The sequence below is a fragment of the Lepeophtheirus salmonis genome, chromosome 6 (genome assembly GCF_016086655.4).
Source record: "Lepeophtheirus salmonis chromosome 6, UVic_Lsal_1.4, whole genome shotgun sequence".
NCBI lineage: Eukaryota > Metazoa > Arthropoda > Copepoda > Siphonostomatoida > Caligidae > Lepeophtheirus > Lepeophtheirus salmonis.
The window spans coordinates 50,152,937-50,173,380 of record NC_052136.2 but is presented as its reverse complement, the minus strand read 5'-3'; the positions used below and the strand labels follow the sequence as shown (position 1 = coordinate 50,173,380).

The following is a 20,444-nucleotide window of genomic DNA, read 5'->3' as shown; positions in this document are numbered from 1 at the left end:
TTCTGAAAAATGTGTTCAATTCCTGCTCATGGCTTGCTTTCAGAGATACAAAATTTCGAGGTCTGGTTTTTCTACCTTCGAATCTAGATAGTAGAGACAACTAAGCAAAATAATTGAGGGGGTTAAGATCTGATCTCTAAGGAAGACAAAACTGTTTTAGCATATTTTTGTATCAAATTGTCTGTTCAAAATTTGATAAAATGCTCCCAAGTTACATAATTCAGAAGTTGTTTTCCCTAAAAGCCCAAAAACAGCCGATCTCTGCATCACTGATTGGAATTAATCATTTGATTCAGTAACAAAGTATTAGGTATTCAATTATTTTAAATGCACAAATAAGGAAGATCGATAAAATTGAGAGAATACATATTAAACATGGATGGGGAGAGGTTGCATATATTCGGAAAAGTTCCGTTAACAAGTGTATATATTAATACAAGTATATTGTGTGGAGTGTATATCATTGTGGGACGTGATTCAAATTGATCGTTGTTGTTAGTGCATTTGACTTTGTAACGAATTAAAGATTGCAACCAAAACCAAGAACACCTATTCAAGAATGAAAGGTGTTCTCACTAGAGCTATTACAAGCCTTAGAACTCATATAACTCTGAACAAGGATAGTTCACATAATTCATTCAGTATCCAAGAATTACAGGATGCTATTCAACACTGTGATTATAGACATAAATGTATTGAGGATGGTGCTAATGCCTTGATGGATTGTAGTGGAGAAGAAAACGATAAAATTATTCAATTGGATCTCGAGGAACAATTTCAAAGGGATCACGAAGTTGTTGGCGAGGGAAGAGTTGTTCTGAAGCCATGGAAGCTATTCGTTCCGGTTCTTCTAAGTCTACTTCTCTATCTACTCCAGCCGTTGATGGGTCCAAGATTTGTTGACCAAACGATTCTCTCAAGCCAAACCCTTGCAAAAATGTAACTTAGTGGAGCAAATGAAGAATTGGTTGAGTAGATTCATGGTCATACTATTCTAGTTAGTAATATGAATATTATTCCAATTCAAGATCAACATGCCTACTTCCATAGTTGTTTCGTCTATTGATTTGGAAAAAGCTATTCCTTCAAAAATTTTGTCAGATACGCCAATATTTCGCAAAGATAACAATAGTTGTGAGCAACTAATATTTGAAGAATTTCTTGAAATATATCCATTGTTTACTAGGAGATTAAAATACTTCAGGGCAACTCAAAGAGAAGATGAAGATATGTCTGATTTCGAAAGAAGATTGTATATTTAAGAAGATAAAGGAGACGTAAAGAACATGTTTATCGAACAGTTGTATATTTTTCGATGCATTGTTGCTACGAATTGAGACTGTAGGATCTTGAATTTCGACTTTATTAACTCAATGTCTTGGGCAAAAGATGCATCCTCAAAAAGCTTATTGGATTCCTCATTGACCCTGCTCTCATCATCAGGCATTTGCTGAATAAACTACTTAACTGTGAAGAAGTTTTTGCAGTAGTAGAAGGCTGCCTCATGTCGTGTTACCTAATTTTTTAAAACTAGATCTGGAGTGTTGGGAGCATTACAAGAGGCAGCAAACTCTAACTTGCTGCACGCAAACTTAATAAAGATTTTCTTTACCTCGGCAATGAGCTTGAACTAATTTGGGAAAAAGTAACTCACCAGTTCAGCAACACGGTTGAGGCCGTGGATGAGACAGAGATATTGCATGGGGTTAAGGTACATTATCTTCATGCCTTTGCCAGCTTTGACACAGTAAGCTGCACCGTCTGTGAGAGCAAAATCACCTTATCAAATTCCAGGTCATTTCCAAGGAGCTCGATCAGAGAAGAGTTGATGCAGTGCTACACAGTACGATTACTTGTGGTCCCCAGGTTCACCATGTTAATAAAGTGCGACTATCTATCGTTTCATCAATGGACACGAACAAGATCTTGTTTTTTAGCATCTCCTTGATTTTGCAAACAATTTCCTTGGGTTTTTTTTAGTTATCTTGGTGCTATTATACTTAATATTTAATAAAACACTGTATAAAAGCCAATTGTTTTTCAGTAGAGTTACATATCAGTAATGAAAAGATAAAAGGATGTACTTCATATTTATAGAGGAAAAATGGATTCTAAAACCTCATTTGGCAGCAAAATGGATAGGATAAACGGGGGTAGAAAACCTAATAAACAGAGCTCTCTTGTATTGGAGGGGGAAACTTCGAGAGTTTGTAATCAGAGCTTTTATTATGGAATGAATGCACTAATACACATTTTCTACCTGAAAATGCAAAAAAATGTCGTAAATGCAAAAAAAAAATGTAAGTAAAAGTTGAAAAGTGCAAATAAATCTAATTTATATAATTTGAACATCACTAGTAATCAGATCTGTTATTATGGAACGATTGCACTAATACACATTTTTTACCTAAAAATGCAAATAAAGAACAAAAATGCAAAAATGGTAATTATAAGGCAAATATGCAAATAAATCTTATTTACATAATTTGGACATCTCTAGTAATAAGCATCATATGGAAATTATTTTAAAAAGTGTACATAAATAATTACAAACCAATAAATTAACATAAGTTCTCATTTTTACAATTAGAGTAAACAATTGCATTGATATTTTTATCAAACTCTGGTAAGTATTTTATATGAATATAGATTTAAATAACATAATTTAATAATAATTTTTTTTGTTCTCGACAATTACAATGGAAGTGATTTTTTTGTGCTTTTCATAATAATGAATCTGATTCTTAGGAATAACTAAGATGAAATATTATTTTGAATAATTTTACGATATAGCAATTAACGCTAACACCATTAATAATATCAACTAAATTTATTTAATAAAAACGTATCGATGACTTGGGATCTGATTGATAAACAGCAGTTTATTGATCCATAGGATCAACTCTCTCCATGTCTTTACTAAGAGCATTACCATTATAGCGCAAAACACCAATGAACCACAACCGATCGTTTTCATCTTATTTGAACATTTGACAAAATATTTATCAATGATAGACCCTAAGTAAGATAATGGGTCGATACTTAATAGTTAATACCAAAGAGCAGCCATTTCTGTCAATGCACCATTGATAGACACAGGGTTAGATTGAACATTTGTGTTTGCTTATGAAAGAAGCTAAGTTACACAGAGGATTTGTCATGGAGTTATATTTGTTAAGTTCTAGTTGGAATCCAATTTGAATTAAGGATATACTCGTAAATCAGAGTAATAATTGCTTATGTTTTTTTTTTTGAGATTATTGAGATTGGTGTTTCATTTTTTCCAAAAAATCTAAGTTTCTGTGAAAAACTGTGTTTTTGTAATTTTTCTCCAAAAAAAATGTTTTCCTTCTTTTTTTAATCTTATATTGGTAATTTAATTTTTGAAAAAATTATTTTTTTTGAGAACAGCTGTGGATTTTTGAATTTTTTTGGGAAAAATCAAAGGTTTTTGAAATTTTTATTCAAAAAATTTAATTTTTGTGAATACTTGTGAAAAAAAATACATACATCAAATTGATTTTTTTTATAATTTTAGTATTTGTAATTTTCTTCAAACAAAATTTAATTTGAAATTCAAAAATGAAGCCCCCAAAAAAAAATAATAATAATAATATATAGTAACCCTCATTGTTACTCTCCGTCTTTTATGAGTACACACATTAGTTCTTACTTTATACTTAGATATTCTGTCTACAAGAATTACATAATAATGAAACAGCTTTGGAGAATAAAAAAAGCTCTTCAAATTGCCAACTAGAAAATGCCACTCCCGCTTTCTAGGAAATAAGTATAGTTGATTATCCTTTAAATAAATGCGGGCTAGGAAAAGGGTGAGATCATTGTTTAAAATACTGATGTGATTATCAGCTGCCTGTTCTATTATGATTTTTGAGGGTATATTTTTTCCTCATCTCATATCAAGAGCATGGATATTCATCTAAAAAATCAAATTAATGATGAATACATCAAGTCAGACTTTAACTTTGATCTCACAAAGATCTGTATTGCATTTAATATACCCTTATCCATTGCTAATCATCGGACGTTCAAAAAATTTATGGAGAAATACACCGGTAACCCCGTCCCTTCCCGAGGAACCATAATTAAATTAATGGAGGATGTTGGTAACAATGTCATCTCCAAAATCAAAGAAAAAGTCGAAGAGAAGGATATTTTTGTTGCTGTCAATGAGACAAAAGATAATCAGGAGCGATCAATCACTGTTTTATTGATTGGTCCTTAGGAAGGCTATTTCTTGGGTCGTCCATATCTCATCAACGTGATAGACATTAAACGTGCTAATGCCAAGAACGTAATAAATTTTGTTGTCGAAAGTATTCAAGTTACTCTTGGAACCGACTTTAATGCTACTCGCCTGAAGGTATTTATTACGGATGGAGCTTCTTATTGCAAAAAAAGATGGCGAAGACCTAAAAAGATACTACCCTCAGTTGAAACATACTATCTGCGTGGCTCATGGGCCCCATAACGTTGCTGAACTTGCTCGTAAAAAGTTACCATCGTTGAACTGCTATGAAATGATATTAAGCTAGAGCTATTCCGATCTAAATTGACCAATTTCCTATCAGAAAATCCAACTTACAATGAATTGTGAGACCTAGCCTGTGTTGAAGATTCAATTTATAGAAATACCCTCATTGTAAATTGTGAAGTTGAGAGAATTTTCAGCATGTTTAGAGTCATCCACATCAGTTATCAGTAAAAAGTATAAAATATTTACTGATTTCGAAATGGAACTCTTAATTTTGTACCATCTAACAGTAAGTATTCATTTTTTTAAATCTAATCATAAAATATGATTATATTTTAGCTAAAAATATAAAGAATTGTGATACACAACTCATAAAAGGCAAAAACAACTGCTTAAATGGTCACAACAACGGGGGTAGTAGCTTTAGATGATTCGCAACTAGTTTGTCTGACACTAGTTTCTTCACTTAAAGACTTGGGTATGATCATTAGGTTTTCCAATATTACATAGTCAATAAATATTACTTTGATGTCACTTAAGGATTAGCTATGGTTCATAAGCTCCAATAAATAGTGTTCAGAAAACTCATAAAAAGGCAAAAACAACGGCTTAAATGGTCACAACAACGGGGGTAGTTGCATTGGGTGTAGCATTATAATTGGCAATTGTGTGTATCTTTCATGATAATAGTATGTTGCTATACAAGCATAATAACCGGTGGAAAATCTTTTTTTGATGCTCTTAATAAGGAGTTAATATCGCTGGACATTACTACATAATTAGCTTCTGCTTTAAATCTTTACTAAGTCATTTTAGAAAACTACATTAAGTCAAGAATGGTTGCCTGAATTGTCTTATCAGTTATAAAGGAGTCTTATTTTTATATCTAAGATAAGTAATTAAGGTTTAAAATTTGACTGCATGGATTAACTTTTCTTTTTTTAGATAAACATGAAATAAATGAAAGTGGGATTCTAAAAGCTGTTCGTATTAAGATTGGAAGAAGATATGGATTTAAATCTAACATTATTTTATTATTTTAACATTTATTATTTTATTATTAATAATTATTAAGATCTCATCGGTAGATATATATATATCCTGTGCACAATTGTATATGCAACTTGCACATGAGGAAAAAAGGGTGATGATCTTTTTGATTAAACTCCACGTCTGGCTTGTGTTTTGCAACCTAAAGTTAAGACATATTGAACTGAATTCTGATGTTAGAGCAAGGAAATATTATTTGGATCAATCTATTATTTCAATATTCTGTATTTATAATTTATTGTTATTATTAGTTATATGATTCCAATTGTTTAATTTTGTATATTTAACAAATGTATGATGGTATATTTTTATTATGTTGATTATATTTAATTAAAGCCTTCTTTTTTAAACTTGGAACTTCAAATATATTTCGAAATACTCTACTTTGTCGTTTCATTAGCTATTATTCTGAGAATATGGTTCATAATGTATTACAATTTCATGGAGTGTGACGTTATAAAATCTACTGTAACGGATAAAAAACGTCTAAGTCAACGTAGTATATATTCATTAAACATTTTGCTAATAAATACTTTCGTTATACCCTCAAAAATCATAATAAAGCAGGCAAATGATAAATACTGATGTGATTATAGTGAGAATGACATCAGTATTTTAAACAATGATACCATATGTCTTTCTCTCCCCCCTTCTCCTCGCAGGCGTTTTTCTCTACAATATTATCAACTATAGACATAAGACTTACACCTGTGCACCTTACTTAATATTTTATTTTCTGCTAACCACATTACCGTGCTTATATACATTTAAGTGGGTATACATTATACTCAAGAAACAACAAGAATTTTTTGTTGTAATATCAAAAAGTGAGGTAAAGCTGTATGAAGTAATCATAACATTACAGTACTGTGTGTATGCAATCAAGGCAAAAAAAAAAAAAAAAAAAAAAAAAAAAAGGAGGAAATTAGTCCATCTATTTTAAACATTCCAAGAAATTATTTAAAAAATTTAATGAAATAGGGTTTTTGTTTCTTTTATTTTTGTCGTTTAATTTTTTTAAAGAAAATTAATATTGCCATTGTATTTTTCTATGTATCTAATATTTTTTCTGTTTTATATTGTTATTAGTTGAGCACCAGAATAAATTCATATTGTTTACAAAAAAATATATATCTTTTTGTAAAGAAAATTAAAAAATCCATAGGTTTTTACAAAAAATTGATTGATTTGCTGAAAAAATGTAATTTGTTGGAAAAATATTTTAAGTATTAATTTTCTGCTCTCCTCCCTAATTTACCCAAATGACGAATTTTTTTTATTAAAAGGCAAAAAAATCCTTAACTTTGGGTGAGGTGGGGGGGGTTACAATCCCTCTAGCCCATTTTTCTGTATCTCGCTACCTTATCTCCAAAAGAAACAGAAAAAGGCTCAAAATCAGTTGATAGTTTATCCCAACTATAGAATGATTATTCAAAAATGATTCAGAATTTTCTACAGAGATTAACAAGAGTTAGTTCGAATTCCACCAACCAACATTCTGTACACTTATTATGGGACAAGAAGCTAACAATCATATATAGGAAATGTTTTTTTGACCATAATCTCTTGAAAAGCAAGATTGTCAATAATGGACTTTACTTAATGGAAATATAATGACTTTATTTATACATTTAACCTAAATTATGAATTAAAACAACCCTGTACATTGTATTTCAAAAAGGTGTGAACTCAATCAATCCCTTGCTACGATGAAATGCGAATTATTTGGATTTATATTTTGCTTAGAGTAATACTCGAATTTGATTTATTATTTAATAAGCTTGTCAATTAAACTCTTATTCATTTATAGACACTTATTTATAGAGTTAGCTGGTGAGTCATTCAATTAAGGATAAAATTTAGTAGTTACGCTTCTATATTATGGTATATAGTGACTATTAACTATAATTAAATATATCAATATGAAAATAAGACCAGTAATTTTATTATACTATTTTCAATCATTGTATCAAAGAATATAAAAATTTTCTAGACTTGAAATGGGAGAATACTTCTGTGACAGTGAATAATGATAAATTAATTATACTTAATAAGGAACAAAAGAAGTTTTGTATATAATTGAATAAACTATGTATTTCATTGATCTAGTAATAAAGTCCTCCTGGTACTGCAGATTTGGCTCTTAGTTTAGTAATTGCTTGCTCAGCTATAAAAGCTCGTTTCTCAGAGTCTTCAGCCTCTCCAATAGCTTTTTTAAATTTTGCTAAATTCAATGCTGCAATTTCCTCCGCCTCTTCAATTTGTTGTTTTAAGAGCCGGATCTTGCCATGTAAGGGTAGAATCATATCCTAGAAATAAACAAAATCAGATAATATATGTACTCTCCACAGCTCCTTATTTAAAGTTACATTGAATCTATGGCAACTTCTCTCTTTCTCTTCTAATTGAACCTCGTAATCCTTGACTTTACGCTCTGACTTTCGCTTGTCCTTAATGGCATCTATTCTAAGTCTCTCCTCTGTATCCAAATCTTTTTCAAGGGACTTTATACGTGCCTCAAGTTTCTCAATTAGTTTCTTTCCTCCTCTCAAGCTACTTGCTTCAACTTCTTCTAAATGTATGACCATTTCTTTCAATTGGACTTCGAGTCCTCTCCGTAGTGACTCCTCCTTGTTGACTCTGTCTACCATGTTTTTCAAATCTTCAGATAGTGTCATGGTATCTATTATGGCTTGGCGATACTTCATTTCACTATCTTTAATGCAATGATTACAATCAACAAGCTCAGCCTAAAACAGGGAATTACTTAATTAACAACAAAAAAAAATCGGGATCGATTATTTTTGAACATACTCTCAAGGACAATATTTCTGCTTCTAATTTTCGCTTCACTTGGGATAGACTATTGTAGCGAATGGATTCACTATGGAGTTCTCCTTTGATATCTTTCATCTCCATTTCCAATTGTTTTTGAGTCCGATCATTCTGTTCCATGAATGTTTTACATTTCTCAAGTTCATTTTGCAAGGAATTGGTACGCCTCTCGTTAACGAATAATTTTTCTCTTACTTCCTCCTTGGCGTTCTTCTCTTCCTCCAATAATTTCTGAATCTCAGAATTTTGAACCATGGTTCGTTTAAAGTTTCTGTGAAGTTCATTGTTGGTATGGTTAGAATGATCAAGAGCCATTTCTAATTCTCTAATATCAGCTTCCAGTCTTTTTTTAAGTCTTTGTAACTCGCCCTTTGTCTTTTGTTCGGCTACTAAAGAGGCCTCAAGGCTTGCAATAAGACGAAGAAAATACTTTTTACTATCCTCAAACTCATCTTCTTTATCACGGATTCTAGATTCCATATCGGACTTTAATTTTTCATTTTCTAATTTAGAACTGGAAAGCTTATTTTCTTCAGATTCCAGAGCAGACTCAGCTTCTTGAAGTGTAGCCTGGAGCTCATCACGCTCAAGAACCATTTGTCTTTTTTGATTTTGAAGTTCTCTAAATGTTCTTCCTCCATCGCCTATTTGTGAAAGGAGTTCTTTAATTTCTTCTCCTAGACGTTTTATTTCGAAATTAGCTTTTGAATTATCATTTTGGAGTTGAGAATTGTACTGCTTTACTGAAGCAAGCTCCGCGTGGTAAATCCTGAAAGTTAAAATGTAATTTTTATATTCCAATTAGATTTTCTAAATTTTTTGACCTATTCTCCTTCTCTGATTGGTTTAAACAACCCTGAAGCTCTTCAACTTTTCTTTTCCATTCTTCTACAGCTTTATCAAAATTATTTGAAGCTTTTTCCAATTGTCGACATTTCGTACTAGATACTTCATATTGGGCTTGCAAGTCCTCTAATTCCATAGTAACTCTTTGTTTAGATTTTTCTAAATTGATACAGTGTGAGTTCAAACCTGAATATAAATAAATATAAATGTACTTTTTTCTATCGGTTCTCCTCAGAGACTACTTAAATATTGTATTTCCAGCCCTCTATGACCCAAATTATGTTATAATTAGATTTTTAAATTTATTTCTAATATGTGAAGCATATTCTGGATAACAAACCCATATTTAGCATAAAATTAAAATAATTTGGTACATAAGGCACACAGACATGTATAATTATGAGGTCAAATATGTCACATTGGGCATACAAATGCAAAATGGCATAACATGTATTTATTAGTCGATAATACTTAAAATAATGATTACATGAGCACATAGCTCATAGGATTCATAGCACAAAATTGTTAGAACAGATGTGGAGCAATGAAAACACGTGCACTGAAGTACCACGCGTGTTTTTGCTCAATACACAGTGTTAGTGTTGGTCCAACCGTGTAATTAACCTGTATGATAAGTTTCTAACAGATGCAATCACAATTATTTGATTTATAAGTAGTTCTCCAAATGTGCCAAATTTGAAATATAGGATTATAAAGGGTTAATACCTTCAATAGTATCCTGTGCTTCAGCTAGTCGAAGTTGAAGCTTCATTTTAGCATTTTCCATATCTTCTATCATTGGAACTGTATGATTATCGTATTTTGATCTCCATGATTGAATTTGCTCATTTAATTGAGCTATTTGCCGTTGGAGATCTTGTTTGGCTTGTACTTCATCATCCAAATAAGATCTCATATTGTCGTGTTCTCTTTCCATTTGCTTATATTTTGACATAATGTTTGAACGCTCCTATGGAATCAAAATTGATATTCAATAAATATTTTTCTAAACGACGGAGGATCATACCTTTATGTCATACGCTGCTAATCTTTTTGCATCCTCCAGTTGATTTATAAGACTCAATCTTTGGGTATTCATTTGACCAATTTGATTCTCTGTATCCTCCAAACGTCGAAGCAAGTCATTTTTATCTTTTTCTTGACGATTTTTAATCTGTTCAAAATCAAAGGCATTTCTATTAGCTTCGTCAAGCTTCGTCTTAAACTCAATCAGCGTTGATCGATCTCTTTTCAATTCCCTTTCTAAGTTTGCCTTATCAATGCGCCCTCTCTCTGCCTGAGCCTCGGCTCCCCTCAAACTATTTTCCAAATCAATTTTATCCTTTTCCAATTTAGTCCTAGATTGAAGGTGATTATCACATTCATCCCTAAGTCCACAAAGAGCTTGGTCATATTTTTTGCGAGCCACTGCTAATGCTACCTCTTGTTTGATTTTTGCTTCTTCCAGATCTTTTCTCATGGATTGTATATCTGACTCTCGTTTTCTATTAAACTCTGCTTGTATGACACTATGATCTCCGGCCTCATCTAGCTTTAGTTTCAAATCATCAAGTTCTTGTTGAAGATTTCTTCTATGCTGCTCCGTTTGGGATCTATATTTTTTTTCTGCCTCAAGTTCTTCTTCCAAATCCTCTATTCGCATCTGTAATCAAGGAATTAACAATAAATCAAGTAGAGCCTAACAATTTCAAAAATATATTACAGCTCGTTCTCTCATCATCTTTTGATGCTTTGCACAATTTGCTTCGTTATCATCTATTTTTGCCATTAGAGCAGCCATTTCTTTCTCTTTTCTTTGGTTCAAGGCCATTAGACTCTTCTGAGCTTCTTCCTGATCTGCAATATCTGCCATATATTTTTTCAAATCCTCCTCTACTTTTCTTTTATATTTTTCTATCTGAAGTTTAGCTTCTTTTTCTTTTTGGAGGGAATTTTCCAAATCATCCATCTCCGATTCCATTTTCTTTTTCAATTTTTCTAAATGTCGATTCTGTTCCTCCGAAGTCTCCAATTCCTCTTGAATTGAATTATTTTGATTATACAAATCTTTTTTTTCTTTATTGAGTCGATTCATTTGCTCATTTTGTCGCTCAAGTTCATCTTTAAGAGCAAATAATTGCTGAGACTTTGAGTCTCTATCTTGCCCAAACTATAAATTAAGATGACTATAAGTTGAAACATTTTTTTTTTTAAATGATAGAAAAATACCTTCGCCAATGCTTCTTTCATATCATCCAATTCCTCTTTGAGTTTTCTTACTTCCATTTGAGCTCTTTTTTTAGCTTGGTCAGCCTCATACTTTGCTTCTTCTTCCTCTTCAGCTTTTCTCAATGCATCCTGTGATTTTTTTTACAAGTCAAATATAATTCAAAAAAGGACAAGTAGGTATTACCTGAATAGCTTGTTCACGTCGTCTTGCAGCTTCTTTCAGCTCTTCTTCTTTGGCTTTGATTTCATCAAGTATTCTTTGTTGCTCCTTCATTTCATCTAGGAGTTTATTTTTCTCCTTTTCAGCTTTTTCCAACTCTTCTTCAACTTCCCTGAAATGTTTAACAATATCTTTAATTGCAAAGAAAATATTTATTATAAAATATATTACGTAATTCGTATTTCCTCTTCATTCATGGCCAATCTTTGAGCCTCAAGCTTTTCCCTAAGCTCATGAATGATATCCTCAGAAACACCCATTTCTAACATTGGCCGTATGGTTTTAAATAGACGATACCACATCCAAGGACGAATTTTTATAAAATTTCTTATTGCTCTTTGCACCACAGGTAAAGCTTTTCTAAAATTATTTTCTATAAGTTTAGACTTGTAACTAATACATAAATAACACATCACTCACTTCCGTCGCATATACTCAGCAATTCGTAGTTTTCCCAGATAGCCACGACAAGCAGCCTGAAGATAAGAAATCATTTCTGATAATTTTGCATCTCTTAGTTCTTCCAAAAAACCTAGGACACCGGATCGGAAGAATACTTTTGAATGGCCCAAACGGTATTTATCATCTTCGAGAGCAATTTTTGCAAAGCACATTTTAGCAGCCATTTTCTCATCATTTCCAAATGCAAGCATGGCCTTTGATGCCAAAATTAAATACCTAAATATATTTCATTTATGTATTAATAAAGCATTTTATTCATTCATATGGACACTGAAAAAATATAAACCAAATGGTGAGATGAAAACCACATGATCAACGTTTGCCAAGTGATCCTCACAACAAATTTTCCACTTTTCTAGGGCCGTTCAGTATATTTGAATACTACTCTATCACTAATTGTTGGTTAGTTCATCCTATAATTTAATTAACAAGATGAGTTCTGCGAATGGAAATAAAAATAAATACGTCATGAGGGAAAATATCTTATCATAAAAGGCTGGTTTTAGCGGGGAATTCATGAAGAAATGGAGTCTACTAAACATAACAAACCACTTGGTCTATACTTTTAGGATACGGTACCTTTCTTTGAAATCTTTGTAAAACATTCGATTAGGAAAACCCTTGCGGCAAATTCTAATGCCTTCCAGAACACCATTACATGTCAACTGCTGCATTACCAACATCGCATCAATTTTACCTTATGAAAAAAGATTTTGATGTGACTTTCAATTGTCTAAGTAACTTTTTACCTGGATCCTTGCTTTCATTTGGTATGATGCATCTTATGAAGTGTGGAGATGTGGCTTGAAGAGTCTGCATAAGATTTTGCACTTGTTCCTAAATACAATGATATTATTAATATAAGGCTTATGATACTTTATTCTACACATGATCTTCTTTAGTTAAGAAACTTTCTCAGGACCCCCAGATTCTAATAGTTTTATAAAATAAAAATTGCTCAGTGTATACTTTTTGCAGAATCCCGGAGATATATTAATGAACCCTTGGATTCTGGGGAATCCACATTGAGAACCACTGTATTAAATAAGCCCCTTGAGTATGATAAAATAAGACAACATTATATTTACCCTATAAATAGCAGACACAGTTTGAAACGCAGATCCTCTAGTCCGCTTGGTATGTTTTTGCTCTCCAGCATGATCCTTGAATAATTCTCGGGCCCTTTGATTTTTTGCATTTCGAATTTGATCAACAACACATTCATTCAAAGGATCTTTATTTTTCTCTAACCATCCATTCACATTATAAGGAACAGTTCCAGCATAATGAATTATTGCAAAATGAGGATTTGGATCCTCATCGGAGTCATGTACTACAGATCCTCCTTTGCCATGTCCCGTTTGTTTAGGGCGTATGAAATTGGGAGTTTTTCCCATATGATTATTGATCAACTTCTCCTCAAAACTCTTATTTGTTGCCTTTGGGAACATTGACTCTTCTTCCAATATGGAAAAGATACCCAAGGGCTAAAATTTAGGGAAGAAATGTTATATTAATTTTAGACTTATGTGTTTTTCTTAAGTTAATTTAAAAGTATAACTTTGAAAATATGACTCTTTATCCTTGAAAATAATTACAATAAAAGATTAGATTCAAAATTAAATGTCAAAATAAATTATGTTTAAAAATACTACCAACAAAAATCGATATTATTTAGTTGTGTTGTTAGATGTGTCTCAATTGAAACTTAGATATCATTAGAGACTTACGAGTACTTGCAGCATGTATTTAGTAATTTTTCAAAGAAATATTAATGAAATTATAAGATATATCTTTCCAACATGATTTGCATTTATAAATATATCAAAGACATTTTTTTTTTAAAAATAACAATGTCATCTTAAAAACTCACACTAGAAAGAAAAAGTTCCTACCTTTTCAATCAAATCGATACATGCTTGAAGGTCCAATCCAAAATCTATAAATGTCCAACTAATTCCTTCCCTTTGATACTCTTCTTGCTCCAAAACAAACATATGGTGATTAAAAAATTGCTGAAGCTTCTCGTTTGTAAAGTTTATGCACAATTGCTCAAAACTATTAAACTGAAAACGGATTTTGAATATATTTAAACTCAATACATTAAGAACCTCACATCAAAGATTTCAAATCCTGCTATATCCAAAACTCCTATAAAATGATGTTTTTTGATTTGTGTTTCCATCGACGCATTACATTTAAAGACAAGCCATTTGAAGAGCCGATCAAAAATAGCCTTGCACAATGCTGACACAGAGTAGCAAACCTGTTTTTTATTTCGACCCTGAGTCACAAACTCCGTTCCAACTTTTATTTTGGGACGTAAAAGATTGTCAAAGAGTTCGTTAGAGTTCATTCCCATGAGCTTACAAACGGTATTTCCACTCTTGAAGAGGGTATAATGATTATTTGAGTCTATATTAAATTATTAGAATACATACTTGTTCCCCGTCTGCCTCAGCTTGCTCTTCTCGACCTCGTTGTTTGAACTTCATTTTACCCAAATGCATTACAGAAGCAACTATTTTGTATGTATCCATTTTCTCCTCTGCAGAAAAACCCAATATATCCATGGAGCTCTGAGTAGATAAAAGTAGAATTATAATGAAATTTTATTAATTCATGTGTGTTACATCCGTAAATTGCATTTCCTCCTTATCGTCAACGCCTTCAATAGCTGTTACACCCATGGATTGGTGAGGATAGTCCTGAAGATTCTTCGATAAGGAAATTGAGTCTAAATTTGTATGTATGAGGTTAAATTCATTGCATTTATGGAAGAAAAATTATAATTAATTTACCTAAGAGTCCTTTAATACCTCCTGACATGATTTGGTAAAATATGTGGTAGGAACGTTCGTTCGGCTGTTGAGAAACAACTCTAGCCTTTTCCAAGAGATCTTCAATGTAAGAATAAGCCATGATTTATGTAATAAGAAAGTATTTTTCGGGATACTTACAAGTTTCGATATCGGCTCCAGCAATTTTTCCTTTGATGTTGAAATGAATTCGAATGAATTTGCCAAATCTTGAGGAATTATCGTTCCGAACAGTTTTAGCATTTCCAAAAGCCTCAAGAATAGGATTGGTTTGAATAATTTGTTTTTCAAGCTTGGACTCGGTTGAAGCAGATGTGTTGATGGGAGCATTGGATCCAACCATGGAGAAGTAGTAAATTACCTTCTTTGTGTTTTCTGTTTTTCCTGCTCCGGATTCACCACTAAATCAGTAATTTATTAATTTAGAAGATATAAATTCTTTAGGTTTGCGGAGGATAAACTTACGTAATTAAAATGGATTGATTCTGATCACCTGAAACATTTGTCAAAATATAGTCTTTGAATAATAACTTTTGAGCTGTGATCCTTACTTGAGAGCATGTCCCTATATGCATTGTCAGAAATGGCAAAGATATGAGGGGGCACCTCAGTCTTCCTTTTCCCCTCAAAAAGTCGAACCACACGCTCTGTGTAGATGGGGTAACGTTTATATGGATTGATAGCAACGCAAAATAAACCAGAGTACGTCTTTTATTTGGGATCATGAAAATAAAGTTGACTTTTATTTATTTGTTGTATTATATATAAAAAGTTCCAAAAGTCCTGTTACACGTCAATATTTTGAGGAAAAAAGTGCTTTAAGAGATGCAAATTCATAAAAAAAAGAAAAACAAACTAAATAATCTTAATTATATATACGTCCATGAACATGTTGGCCAAACATAAAGCTATAAGAAAAAAAACATTGTTTGTCAAAGCTATCATGTACATTAAGTCCTATGGAGTTTACTACTTGTTCAATATTTAGTAAGCTACATAAATTTTTGAATGCCTTAACACAAGAAAGGCTGTAAAAAATTTTACCATAATTTTTTTATGTTTCAAAGGTGACACCAAGTAACTGAAATTCAAGATTTTTTTGTTGTGATTTAATTTATTTTCTAAGCTTTTAATTTAAAAAAAAGGCACTAATCAAAATCATAATAATATACATAATTAAAATTATTTTTATACATACATGCCTATCTAAAAAAAATACATACATAGTTTTAATTATAGGATTAAAAAATGGTGTTAAAAATATTATTGTCATAAAATAGATGGTTTAGTTTCGATTATAACTAAGGGAAAATTAACTTAAATAATGTGATGGTGTAAATATGACAGGTTGGTCATTTTAGGGTTGCACATCATCCCGTTAAGCATGTCCGAGAGTGAATTGGCCTTAAATTTATGAACAATTTTTTTCTCAAGTGAAGGATGCTAGAAGAAGTGGCATTACAGAGATTTCTGAAAGGGCACACTGCCCCCCCCCCCCGTAAAATGCAGAGTGAGTATATTTCTTTGAGGGTTGTTTGAAAAGTCCAAAAGATGACAATAATGGCGCTCATCGAAGTTATGTTTAGTTATTAGAATCTTTCAGCCAGATCAGTCTATTTCTTTCTGTTTGACATTCGTTTGAATCGAGGAAGTAGAATGATTTTAAAAAAATGGGAGAAAACTATTTGGTGTCTAAATAAAATTACTTTATGATAGGCAAAACGCTACAGGAGACTAAAAAGAAGCTTGATAAATATTAAAGAGACTTTGCACCGTCGATTCAAACAGTTTATTAGTGGTTGGGCACAAGTAATACTAAACGTTCTGGATACCCGGTTGAGGTTGCTACTCCAGAAATTATGGATAAAATTCATGATATGGTAATGAATGACAGAAGAGTGAAGGTATGTGAGATTGCTAGTGCTGTAAACATCGCAAGTTGGAAACCAATTTCCATTAATTTTGCGACCCCAACAACTGAGGTGTGAGCTAGTGTATTATTGTGATGGAAAGGGAATTTCTTGTGGGTCAATTATGGGCGTTTTTCTTGCAGGTCGTCTTTCAAACGTTCCAATAACAATGAATAATATACACCTGAATAGTTTTACTCTTTTCTAGATAGTCGATGAGGATTATTTCTTGCAAATCCAAAAGGCAGTCCCCATAATCTTTTCGGCCGATTCTTCAATTCAAACGAATGCATAACAGGAAGAAATTGACCGATCTGGCTGAAAGTTGGTGTGTGTTCTTCCAAGAGATACAACTAACTAAATATAACCTTGATACTCGCCATTAGTGGCATCTCTTGGAATTTGCATGGACTTTTCAAACAACCCTTGTAAGTTTGTCCAATGTCCATGGAAGATTGTTGACTGTTATTCAGACCGTAGCCTAATATTTGAATGAAATTTTGTAGAATAAGCTTATGCAGTGTGTCCCAGCAAGTCGTGAGTGAAACTATGAAAAGGTGACATTGACTTGCTAAAAAATATACCAACTTTTCCCTGTAAAATCAACTGGTAAGACAATAAAAACAACCAATTCTTTATCAGACCAAGAAAAACTAAAATGCATACCATAAAAATTTGCATGTCATAACTATATTTAATAATATCCTCATTCAGGGAGTTTTATTATTTTTTCGCAATACAGCACCACTGTCGATCATTTTATAAACAAACTAATATAAGTAAACAAAGCTCATACCCTATTTAGTTGGTGCTAATGTTAAATGAGTCATTATGAGACATAAGAAATGCAATTTGTACACAGCTTATATATAAACTAGCAACAAAGAACATTTGTATATTATGTTTTCCCAAACACCTCTTATTGACCATAAGGCCCACGATATTTAGCGGATCAGGAGTTATTTCACACTTGTGGGTATATGTACACGTGTTGAAGAATACAATATTTACATTGTTTCATACAAACAATATTAAGTCAATATATAATGACTTACGTCACTTTGTTATTTATCGAACCTTACAAGTAGGTATATGAAACTTTATAAAAAAAAAATTAATAAAATAACTGTTATATTCTTATCTTTGGACTCTATTTCCCAAAGAATGTAATAGAAAAACTAGCAGATATATCTCGGAAGTAGAATGTTTGTAGATAATGAATATTTGCAGATCATGGTAGATTGTTCCCATCCCTTGTAAAGCGTTGTACATATGTGTAATGATATCTAAGGAAACGGGTTAACAATGTACCTTGACCTAACAAACTAATCAATAATTTTTTCATGGATATATATATATACGACTATGTATATGTCTTTAACTTTTTGGAAGAAGGGAAAAGATTTTGTCCTCATCATTTATAATTTAGTTTTTATTTTACGATTTGCAACAATATTAAGTTCCAATTTTTTTTTTTTTTTTTCACTATATATTATGAATACGTCAAATGATTGTGAAATTAGTTGAGCATCTCCAAAAAAGTTAATTTTGTTAACTTTTATATACACATGGTACATATATTGAAGGCAAAATATACTTAAGTTTCTATCCTTTTAATGATAGTAATAATATTTTTTTAATTAGTTTTAAAATTGCAAAAAATGACAGACATTAAAATTAGATTTTTTTTTTAAATTATGAAAGTATAAAGTGACTATATTTTTAAAGATGATATTCAATTTATCCTAACTTTTTGAAATGCACTCGTAAATAAATCAAACCACACAAATGCTCATTTTGTGCACAATGCCAAAAAATTAATTCTGTAAATATCAAAATTTTCTTACATAAATGAGCTTTGCAAAATATCTCGACTTCAAATTATAAAGAACAGAAGCATCATTTAAATATGTCAAATCTGACATATCTTCACATTTTTCAAACTTTGGAGGGTTCACTTGGGCCACCAAATCCTTTTTGAATTGAGCCTCCTAAGTAGGGGGTGAGTAAATACTTGTTAAATATTGTTCAGTAAATTTAAAAAAAAAATATGTTGCTTCCTTACTTTATAGCCCACTTGGACCGTGACCATATCCGCTCGTGCAGACTTAATTTCCCCGATGACAAACCCTTCTTTATCATCCGGAACCCAACACGTCCGTTTGGCATCATACGGCTTACTTTGATCATATTTTCTTTGCTCAAGAGATACGCTTAAATACTCTGTCGGATCCGGATCGTTTCCGACATATTTATTTGGCATAGAACTAATCTTTCTATTCGTCATCCTTTATATGATAACTTGAACTACTTTAAATTTGAGTTGAGTGGAGTGGTGCACAACACAGAAAAACAAATTGAATTGAAGAAATATTTTCTATGGGTATTATGATGAGAAGTGTTCCTTATTTAATCTTCCCTCAAGACGACTTTACCCCTTAAATTTCAGACCTCAACTAAGGATCAACTCCTAAATCATAGTTTTTGTATACTTCATTGTTTAAAAAACTTTTACTATAAAAAAAATGGCAAAAATGAATTTGAATAATGTTTCGCTTTCTTTTTAAAAAAAATATTTATATGATTCTTTGTAATATATGTATATATATATGCATTATTATAATATATATATATATATATATATATATAATACACACCTTCCGTTATTACGTTGATATAACTACCCTGTGTGCATATCAAGAGTTAACATTTCTTCTGTTGGAGTGTCTATTTTGTACATATCATTTACACAGGGTAAAAAATTGAGGTTTTTTTTTTGTAATTATGTTTAATAAAAAAAAAATGTCTTTCTTTTGGGTAAGAAGTAGATAAAGGAGAAGGAGTGGGGTTGCTCCCTCTTTTTTAAGAGTGTGATACCTACATTACTCATTGAAGATATCTAAGCCAAAAAAAAAAATACTTTGATTTTCATTGTATTTCTATACATATGCATATATTTGAAAATGACTTTGTGTAGCATAAAATGACAATAATTTTGATTCATGATAAATATTTTTAAACGAGTTTAAATTTTAGAAATAAGAATCCTGTCTATATGTTCTCCGCTAATTAAATAATGGGTTTTTTTTTCTGGGGTGTCTCCAGTATTATATTTTGGAAGGGGCTTGTCCTATGGTTGTTGTTTTTTTCTTAAAATTCAAGAATTATTTTTTTTTCAAAAATTCATTGCTATTCACAAAAAATTGAATTTTTTAAAAACATTTCAAAACTCTATAGCTATTCAAAAAAAAATTTTTAATTTTTTAATTTCAAATATTAATTTTTTTTTTTCAAATTTCAAATATTATTATTTTTTTTTTAATTTCAAAAAATAATTTTTCTTTTTTAATTTTAAATAGTACAAACATTTATAGCTACTTACAGAAAGTTATTTTTTTTTGAAAAAAGAATAGAAAAATTTCAAAAATAAAATATTCATATATTAAATTTTTTTTGAAAAAAATTCAAAAATCTAGAGTTTTTCACAAACAATTAAATTTTTCGGAAATTTTTTTTATTAAATTTTAATTAAAAAACAAAATCAAACAATCATAGGTACTAACAAACAATTAAATTTT

General features: G+C 31.2%; 1 protein-coding gene and 1 long non-coding RNA gene across 2 annotated transcripts; one reads left to right on the top strand and one right to left on the bottom strand.

Annotated features, from left to right (window-relative positions):
• Positions 1–437: 437 nt before the first annotated feature.
• On the top strand, positions 438–5,922 carry LOC139905863 (uncharacterized). The gene is made up of 3 exons (XR_011780963.1): positions 438–4,784; positions 4,835–4,973; positions 5,036–5,922. It is a non-coding gene; the product is annotated as an uncharacterized lncRNA (long non-coding RNA).
• A 1,548-nt stretch (positions 5,923–7,470) lies between these two features.
• Positions 7,471–19,361, bottom strand: LOC121119994 (uncharacterized). Its single transcript, XM_040714846.2, has 24 exons — positions 18,932–19,361; positions 18,714–18,857; positions 15,508–15,664; positions 15,422–15,449; positions 15,098–15,357; positions 14,939–15,037; positions 14,771–14,874; positions 14,579–14,716; positions 14,254–14,523; positions 14,033–14,203; positions 13,226–13,624; positions 12,887–12,974; positions 12,717–12,834; positions 12,096–12,353; positions 11,847–12,035; positions 11,640–11,787; positions 11,456–11,584; positions 10,950–11,396; positions 10,254–10,889; positions 9,953–10,196; positions 9,205–9,412; positions 8,360–9,149; positions 7,915–8,295; positions 7,471–7,854 (listed from the first exon to the last, which is right to left on the bottom strand). Exons 1-24 carry the CDS (start codon positions 19,151–19,153, stop codon positions 7,651–7,653), a joined length of 5,832 nt encoding a protein of 1,943 aa, XP_040570780.1. The 5' UTR covers positions 19,154–19,361; the 3' UTR covers positions 7,471–7,650.
• Positions 19,362–20,444: the final 1,083 nt, after the last annotated feature.

Bases quoted from the DNA above. Each gene is read 5' to 3' on its own strand.
- LOC121119994 (XM_040714846.2), bottom strand. From the start codon at position 19,153: ATGACGAATAGAAAGATTAGTTCTATGCCAAATAAATATGTCGGAAAC. The intron at 18,858-18,931 runs GTAAGGAAGCAA...CCCCCTACTTAG, and splicing joins CGGTCCAAGTGGGCTATAAA to GAGGCTCAATTCAAAAAGGA. The intron at 14,717-14,770 runs GTAACACACATG...TTATCTACTCAG, and splicing joins AGGAAATGCAATTTACGGAT to AGCTCCATGGATATATTGGG.